A 10,136-nucleotide genomic window follows, 5' to 3' on the forward strand; every position below is an offset into this window, starting at 1 on the left:
GTGAAATACATTCTAGCACCATTTAAAAATTAAAGCAAAACGGTCGACTATCAATAACAAGAAGTCATTTCTTACATTATAAATCTGCAAGTAATTCGTAAATTATACAAATTTTAAAGCTTTCTTTATTTATGTATTGTTAATGAATTCAATGACTAGCCATAACGTAGAGAAAACGTTAATTTTATATAATAGGGCCGTTGTTTGTTTCTTTTTTTTCCCCCTACGTTCTTCCATTCTCAGATAACTGCTATACTTCATAATGGGGAATGGCATCTTAAGAGGATTGCCTTCGTAATGTAATCATAATAAGACAATTCTTGGTAGAAGAACATAAATACATCTTTATTGCATATTTTTCTTCATAAATATTTGCTATTTTAGTGCGGTAATTCTATTTTTGCATACAGTAAATTGGGTGGAAATATTTTCAAAAATTAATTTGTTCGATGTTTTCGTTAAATTAATGTAAACATTTATACGTTGGCTACATTAAAATAATTTATTTATATTTTTTAGTTGTTGAACATAATAAATTATAAACATACTTCACATTTTCGCCCATTGAAAACTGATTGCGTGTGCCCATTGTTGGGGATCTTCAGGGGATGGAGACTGATGAGGTTGGATTGGGAGAGGAAGATAAAAAGGATGGTCTCGGTAAGTAAAATGCACTCTTATTGATCGGGTATTTACAATAAAAAAGCTACAAAAAACTATAAATTGTACTTGCTTAAGAGTGGGTGGGCTTTAAGAGTGGTTGGGGGACAGTAATTTTTCTAGAGTGTCGAAGAATATTCGTGCCAACTTAGATGCGGATACGTTAAACGGTATGAAACACTTTAACCAGTGGCGCGTTATAGCCTCATGTGGCCCAGGCGAATTTGAATTAGTGGTCCCGTGTACAGTGTGGACTTCAGGCATTTTTCTTTGTAAGGAATATTTTCTTATAAAAAAATTAGTTTGGGGCCTCCTTCCAACAGGAGCCCCTAAACTAATTTTTGTGCAATTGCCCTTTTTTGCCCATAGGATAAATATAACGCGCTGCAGCCTTTACCTACTATATATAAATACATATATTTTGTTCTTAATTGCTTCTTGTTCTCTCTTTTGTTCTTTGAGAGTCAGCACAAAATTTTCATCAGGCAGGAACACTTTTTGATTTTTTCCTCCATCTCTGCAGTGTTTAATGGATCTTGGCTGCTTATAATATTCTTTGCTATTTGATTGCTTTATCAAAAAGTGTTCTACAGAGCAATTCTATGCTTATTCCCAAAGAACCTATTCTGACTTTTATAAATATACATTTAAAAAAAATTGCAGATATTAATGGTGAATATAAATAATTATAATAGTAAACCTTAGATAATAGTGTTTAGAATTGATTTATTTATATTTAAATTAAATATTTATTTTAAAAAATTAATTATTTATATAACTCGCGCCTAGTAAAAGTAACCAATTTCCCAAACGTTCAGCAAGACGCTCGGCTATGAGATCGTGTAATTCTATATCGTGCCAGAAGCAATATCTAGATTCCTTCCATTTTGAAATATATAAATTCTTTCAAATTCCCTTCAACACCATTCTGGGATTTTGACTGTTGAAGGGTTAATACCAAAGAGGTTTGCACAAAAGATAACTAAAAGTAACAATTTATTGCCCACTTGAACTTCTGAAATTTTTAATATAAAATTGTGTGCATTGCTTAAAAATTTGAGAAAAAAAAATAAGATTTAATTCGAGCATTAACAATCTTTTAAACATAATTTATTAGACTGGACCAAATTAGATCAATTTATTAAATTGGAAATTGTATTTTCCAAGCATCGAGGAGGGAAAAGAAATTGATTTACGCTTCGTCTAAAAAATATAAAATTGTGGAACTTGTGGAATTCCCTAGACGTATGGCCCTATAAAATGGATGGCAGTAAAAGAGTTTTAATGTCATCCATTTTATGATCAACTGCACGATGGTACCATGTTATGGACTCGTGATCAACGATTACCGGGCATGAATATATCTTAATAACGTCAAAATTCGCCATCTCGTTAATGAAAATTGTGATCTTTTACTGATAACAAGCAAAAATTATTTATGCCAAGCTGAAATTTTTAAATTTTATTTTTAATTTCTTTAATTTATAAAATATACGCTCTCCATCTCGAATTATTAGTATATTGCTCCTGTAAATCATACTTTTCCTGATAACAACAGAGTCGTGCAGGTCATCTATGTAATTCCGTTTTGTGGAAAATCTTTTTGAATTGAAATCACGTGACTTCCGGTCTAGACAGGAATAAATTCACGTGATTTAAATTCAAAAATTTCGAAAATATACGAATTTAAATTTGTATATAATTAATCAGGATCTTCTTCCCCTAAGAATTTCATATATTGTCTCGACTTTTATCTAACACCTTTCTAGAGATTAATGAAAGACGGCCAGACAGACAGTCGATAGTGAAAATTTATAGGTCTACAGTTTTTTCAAATTGCAGCCCAACAAATTATATCCTAATTGTAAATTTTTTTTTTACTGTATACTTCGCGATTTATGACAAAAGTTTAATTAAAATATATCTTAAATTTCTCGGAAATGCTGTATAAATCGATTCTGTATATAACGAGAATGAAATAAGAGTTTTCCAAAAAGAAAAAATAAAAAAAAAGATATCAAATAAAATAGAATTTGTTAAACTTCTTAAACTAATCCACGGATCGGATTACAAAATGGAAGTGGAATTGATTTTTCCGTTAAAATTAATACGTAGGACTGTATGTAAGACCTCAAAAATAAGCTAAAATATAAATATATATTAAGATATTTCTTATTTATCCGATAATAAAGGTACGTGTACAGTACATAGTATCGAATTCCTATCAAGTATCAGAGTTGAAGACGACCGTTTCGCTAAAATTGTAATTAGTGCAAACGCTGTATTATGCAAATACACATATGTTCCATTAATTGTTATAATTAGTAATAAACTATATAATGAAAACCGGAAAAAATAAATAAATATTATGGTACTTTTAATGCCAAAATTTTTATATTTTCTCGAATTTTAAACCTGTCAAAAACGGAAAAAATTCGTCAAAACTAAGAGATTTTCTACGTTAAAATCCCGGTTTACGCAGGTTTTACTATACTTTCTTTTTTTAAACAAATAAGCGAAACATCTTGTTTAGTTTAAAAAAATAAATTTAAATAATAATAATAAAATATATAAATTATTTTTTGAAATAAATTTACACGAGAAATTATTATTTACTAAGGAATATTTTTCTGGGAACAATTTTCTTTCTTCAGATTTTGAATCGATGCAGCAGCAAATTATTTTCTCGTTACAGCATCTGTGTGAATTTGTCGATCTCATTATAACTTATTTTGTTTTGTTATAAGTCAATCAAAAATGGCCTCCCCTGTTAAAGTTACGAGAAAAATCGGCTTAAATTCTGTTGAGTATCTAATTTTCGAATCCCATTCTGATCTTCTAACAACAGTTTTTACTGGTTCTTGCGTGATGACGTGTACATTTTACCATTGAAAATGATGGCTTAACATGCTCTTTAACTGAATTCGTACCTCAAAATACTGTTTAAACGAATGATATTTTACGAATTTGAATAATATTACAACTATTTTCTCCTTACACGTATAATTTGTACCGGAAATAATGTCAAAATCTTTAAATTTTAACCAATTAAACAAACTGGAACTATCTTTATCCTCACTAATGTAGCAGCATCCAATAAAAAGTTTTTGTACGAATTAATATTTAATACGACAAAATATTTTAAAAGTTATACAGTAAAACTTGTCTAAAACGAAAAAAATTCTTCGGAACGGAGCGAGTTTCTATGTTAAAAAACCTGTTAAAAACGGAAACTTTCTAAAATAGGAAAGATATTCGCTACCGTGCGATTCCGGCTTACACAGTTTTTACCGTGTACTAATTTTTAGGAGTTTTAATAAAAAGTTTCGTTTAGTTATCGTTTAAACATAAACAAATCATATACAGTAAAACCTGTCCTAAACGTAACCCAAATGAAACGGAAACGTGCCTAAACGGAGGGAAATCTTTCGAAACAGAGCGACTTTCTATGTTTAGAAAAAACCCGTTTAAAACGGAAACCTGCCAAACCCGGAACAATATACGATTCCGTTTTACGCAGGGGTTTTACTGTATTTAAAAAAAACGGGTTATTTATATCTTTATACACTTTTTCAGACGAATATTTTAGCATAATTATGGAATAATAAGAATTTCAAAATACTAAAGAAAAGTTTGGATAACATTCAAATATATATATATATATATATATATATATTTTTCCCATTGGAAAGTTGGAGTGAATGGAAGAAAAGTGCACTTTTAACATAGGAGGGGAAAAAAGAAGGTAGTGAAAAAATTCTATTACTTTTTGGCAATTCTTCTTCAATGCTTTTCTTTTGAAGAGCATAAGAAATGTTTGCGAAGTAACTTTTGTCGTTTGCTTCATTTATTGATAGAAGATGAAAGTGTGGATGATGCGTGAAAAACTCTCTTCAACTACTAGAATTTTCGAGTTGAAGTTATGATGATAAAATCCCATATAAAAATATAGAAAAGTATAAACTTTTCTCCGTTATATAAACTTATAAACAACAATAATCCCCCGAAAAAATATATCCTTAGATAATTAATAAAAAAAAAAAGAAATTTGCCTTTAATTTTGGAAATTGTCCAGAATTTCCAATAATTAAGGAGAAGAAAAATGAAGTTATATTATTATTATTATTATATTTAAAGTTTTGGCAAAGGACTTTATTTGTAATAATGTATTTTATTAGAAAAGAAAATATTTATCATTTTATTTTATATATTTTTAGTAGGAAATTACAGAGAGATTATCATCCTAGCTTCTTACTTCATCTCTTAAACATAATGTTTCACTCTTGTTTGATTAAATAATAAATGTTTTCATATATTTATGATTTTTTCTTACGTGTGTACTAATCTAATTTATACCTACTCTCTTCTATTTTTTTATGGATTAGATATATTACCGACTGTCAGACATTCGGATGTATTATTTTTTATTCATCGTGTTTTCCTCTAAGGATTATGGCTCCTTGTAATTTTTTTATCGATGCATTTACATCTAAAAACATGTCATTTTTTTATATTAATTCCATAGAAAAAATCATACAATCTTCATCAATATTGTAGTATGGTCAGGGCCTGCTTACAGGTCGATTTTTCGGGCCTGTAAACGATGCCCCTCCGCTCGGAGGGGCGCACTATCTGTAACTCTTTGTCGAATATTATTTATTTGTAAAATTATATGATTTTTTCTATTATTTTTGGGCCCCCTAATAACTTTTTTTCTCGAAGCCCGAGTATGGCATTGACACTTTAGTGTAGAAATGTCATGAGTATCGATGACAATCAATTCTGATTGAACGTCATTAATGGCATACTTATCTGTATTCAAAGCATTGAAGATGGTGAATTCTATGGTTTAATATTTGGCAGAGGAATCTTTCAGACGTAAATACAACTGTTATATATGGTATTGAAAGAAATTCATTACAAACGAGCAAAAATTATTATGACAGCGTCGCAATGCCGGACTCCAAAGTTTAATTTAATTTTAAAATATATGCTCGCGATCTCGTGTCTTCGCCTCTGTACATCGTACTTTTCCTGATAACAACAGAGCCATGCCGGTCATACATGTAACTCCGTTCGGGGGGGGGGATTTTTTTGAATTGAAATCACGTGACTATGTACAAACTTCCGGTCCATACCGGAAGTTTGTACATAGTTAATCGGGACCTCCCGCCCCTTATCTTTCCATATCTGGTCTCGACTTTTATCTATCTAACACCGTTCTCAAGATTAAGGGAATTGGGTTACATTTTTTTCAAATTATAGGCCAATAAATTGCAACTTTATTGGACTACAATTTTTTCCCAAATTGTAGCCCAATAAAGTTGTTATTGAATATATGTGTACAGTTAACACAATGATTTATCAATTAGAAGTGAAATTTTTCCGGGAATAATTCTAAAATTAGTAACGAAGAGAATATTGATCCAAGTGGAGGAACTACTTAAACAGTTTTGTGACTTAAGAATGGGAAGAGGATGATGATGATGATGATGATGATGATGATTTGGAGTGAGAAGAATGGAAGAGAGATGGGAAGAAAGTTAGAGATTGCGTTAATGCAATTTTCACGAGTGACATTAGAGTAAATTAAATAAACTTACGTGTAAATCCAATGGGTTGAGACCCGCATATTCTCTCTCCTTCAATCGAAAGATAATCTTTATCGCAGTTTTCGCTTCTCTGCAGATCGAAGACGTTGAATAAAAAAGTAACTGAGCAAGTATTCTCTGATTGTCTTTTAATAACGTATTTGCAATCGATATTAGGATTGTAAGGATTAGGAAATGCGCTACTTTTGATGACGGTTAATCGGCGTTGGGTAGTTAATTCGCATGCAGTCAATGTCACCGCCGGAATGGGAGTAGCTGGATCATTGGCAGTTGCTTCCGCTATCTGGCTTCCGTTAACTGAATTATCTTCCTCTTCAGAAACGTGGTAGTCGTTCGAGCTGTGAATTTCTTCCGTTGTGTTTTCTAAACCGCTGATTCCACATACCGTTGCTAAGACCAACATCAACGTGAAAGACGACATCTTGCTTAGCATCCTTTCAATTATCGATCAAAAATCCGCAGCGCCACCTAGCTTTCTTTATACACGTGACGTCACGCCTTAGAAACATTTTTGTTTTTTTTTTATTTTATTTAAAGTTCGTCTGTTTTATATTAATCGTGACGTCATATTTTAATTTTCGAATTTAAAGTTCGTTATTTTAAATATTATCGTAAGTTTTTCTACGAAAATGTATATTTAAATATTATTTTCTTGAATTAATTAAAATTTATTGACTCGATTTAATTAAATTATGTTCTGAAAATTGTATCTTTATTTTTCAATTAACTGCTGTAAAAAATTTGTGCAGTTCATTATTATTGCTATTTTGCTTCGATTTTTAATTTGAAAATTAATAAATAAATGTAAAAATAATTAAAAAAAGAAAAAAAATTGTTTTTTCTGTTAGACAAATGAAAACGTAAACGATATTTTCTCCCCAACTGGTAGATCGTGAGCTCATATTTTCCTCCTTTTCCGATGGTGTGGAGAGAATCCAACACGATAAATTAGAAAAATAATAATAATTAATTATGTATTTTAAGAAAGGATTAAAACATTATTTTGAAAGTTAAAGCATTCAAATCTCTAAATAACGCCACTGTGAAACGTAGAAAAAGTGTCCGTTGTTAAGAGGTGGCCGTTATTGCAGGTTCGATATTATACGATAGGAAGATATTATATACATATAAAATAAGAAATTAATATATTAAATATAATTTATTCTGTTATAAAATATAAAATAATTTAATTTATTCATATTAATAACTACAATAAATTTCAGTATTAATCCTATTAGATAATGATGTACTGTATTAGTTTTTTTTCAATAAAATTAATTTATTTAATGTACATAAAATATCATTTATACAAGTAAATTTTAAAGGATTTTTTTAATTTTACAAATAAAATAAATAATTTTAAAAAAAATAATTTTATAATTAAAATAACCTTTAAAATCGAAAATAATTTGAAGGTAAATTAAACAATTTTTAATCTGAGAATCCTTATGACAAGTTGAGTTAAATAATTAAAAAATGTTTATTTATTGGACCTCAATTTTCAAATTGCAGACTTANAAATTAAACAATTTTTAATCTGAGAATCCTTATGACAAGTTGAGTTAAATAATTAAAAAATGTTTATTTATTGGACCTCAATTTTCAAATTGCAGACTTATAGCTTTCTACATTCGTTCGACTGTCTGTCCTTCCTTCCTTATCTAATCTCGAGAACTGAGTTAGATATATGAAAATCGAGAGCAGATACGGATAGCTTAAGGGCCTATATACGAACTTCCAGTCTGAACCGGAAGTCACGTGATATAAATTCAAAATTTTCTGAATACGTAGTGAGATAGATGACCGAGATGGCTCGAATGTTATCAGGAAAAGTATGATGTACAGGGGTAAGACACCAGTGAATTCGGGACCAGACATAAAAAGCTTAGGGGACTAAACAACCCGATGACCTATATAGGAACTTCCGATGTAAACCAGAAGTCACGTGATTTTTAAAATTTAAAATACGATTACAAATATCAGCCCGACATTGTGACGACGTCACAATATGTAATTGCTGTTTGTATTTATTTTATAAGGACTTAAAACTGGTTAAAAGTGTTTCGTTTATTTTCTATTATGAAAGAATCTTTAGGCTTTTGTAAAGTGCTTTATATCAATAAGAAAATTTGGCATCCCGCCATCTAATGATGATACACATTACCATTGTAAATATTATTTTTTACCGGATCGTTCTTTAAATAATAAGAACCAGTAAATTCTTATCGGTTGGGTTAAGTTATAAATCTACTCGCGATTCGAGTAGATTTCGGGGCGAGGGTGGCCAAATATCTAGCGGGAAGGCAGCTAACAGCCCAGAACTTGTCCTGGATAGAATTGGATGCGGTATACGTGTATTCACCCAACATTCACCCAAGGTACTAACTAGGCTTCCTCCGGCTAAACCGGGTGAGGTCGGTGCTCCGTAAAGCGCATGTGCGAATCTGGCTTTTTGGATGCTGACGATACAGCGCTTCCACTCCGCCACTAATATTCTAATATACAATAGCATTTTTTTTTTCACGTGTAGTATAGAAATTTGTAATAAGATACATAATGCGGTTATAATAAAATATTGTGCGATTATTTTCATATAATTAAAATTAATATGTATTTATTTTTTAGAAAATACAAGGGAAGCGGCGCATCCACCGCTTCCAATGACGGCACGCCACTGCATTTTAGAATGACTTAATAATTTAGAATGAGAGAATAACTTTGTGATTGCTATAACAACATACGTTTAGTCCAACACGAGCAGCCATCTTGCAAATCGTACGAAGAGACAAAAACAATGACGTCACTAGTAGATTAGAAGTTAGGATATATAAAAGGTGACTGAACTAGCTAGAATTCTAGTGGTAGGAGAAGTCAAGAAGCAGTTAGATACGAGTTCAAAATCGCAGCGTAAATACACTTAGCAAGAATTCTGCGTTATTGAACAGGACCCTGGCACTTTGTCGCGAAAGTACTTGAAAGCGATTCTAACTGGAAGGCGATTTTCCTGCTAATGGGCAGTGACAANTAATATGTATTTATTTTTTAGAAAATACAAGGGAAGCGGCGCATCCACCGCTTCCAATGACAGCACGCCACTGCATTTTAGAATGAGAGAATAACTTTGTGATTGCTATAACAACATACGTTTAGTCCAACACGAGCAGCCATCTTGCAAATCGTGCGAAGAGACAAAAACAATGACGTCACTAGTAGATTAGAAGTTAGGATATATAAAAGGTGACTGAACTAGCTAGAATTCTAGTGGTGGGAGAAGTCAAGAAGCAGTTAGATACGAGTTCAAAATCGCAGCGTAAATACACTTAGCAAGAATTCTGCGTTATTGAACAGGACCCTGGCACTTTGTCGCGAAAGTACTTGAAAGCGATTCTAACTGGAAGGCGATTTTCCTGCTAATGGGCAGTGACAAAGACCATTGAATCGCCTCAAAATCGCGCTAAGTGGAGAGCCAGCATTAAGTTTTCTACTGTACTTTAATATACAAAACTTAATGCTGGCTCTCCACTTAAACGACTTAGAACATGTTTGTTTCAAACCTCAATTGAAATAAATATCCTTACAAAGATCCTCCGTTTTCTATTTTAATTATTACAACTAAAATCGTACAATAACTTTGTCCCGTACGATCCAGCTTCTATCTTCGCCTCACACCACAAATTTTACAAATTTGTATTCTTGAAGTTTAAATTTTGAATCATGCTCTTAACTTCTAAACATTAATACGGCATCCTTTATTATTTATATTCAATATTTAATTTCACTTAGGAATGCTTTAACAATGATTAAAAATTTGTTGAAACCCTTATTGTTATCAACGACGAAATAATTGTTTTATAAATCGGCGCA

The 10,136-nt window shown here is 31.2% G+C and overlaps 1 protein-coding gene across 1 annotated transcript; it reads right to left on the reverse strand.

Moving 5' to 3' along the window:
• Positions 1–6,263: 6,263 nt before the first annotated feature.
• On the reverse strand, positions 6,264–6,722 carry LOC111615246 (the record flags this gene model as incomplete). Its single annotated transcript, XM_023356657.1, has 1 exon — positions 6,264–6,722. A coding segment is annotated over exon 1 (442 nt), but the record flags the coding sequence as incomplete, so codon positions are not given.
• Between the last annotated feature and the right edge of the window lie 3,414 nt (positions 6,723–10,136).

This window comes from Centruroides sculpturatus, unplaced genomic scaffold, assembly GCF_000671375.1.
Source record: "Centruroides sculpturatus isolate CEXI.00-Female unplaced genomic scaffold, Cexi_2.0 scaffold2420, whole genome shotgun sequence".
Classification (NCBI taxonomy): domain Eukaryota; kingdom Metazoa; phylum Arthropoda; class Arachnida; order Scorpiones; family Buthidae; genus Centruroides; species Centruroides sculpturatus.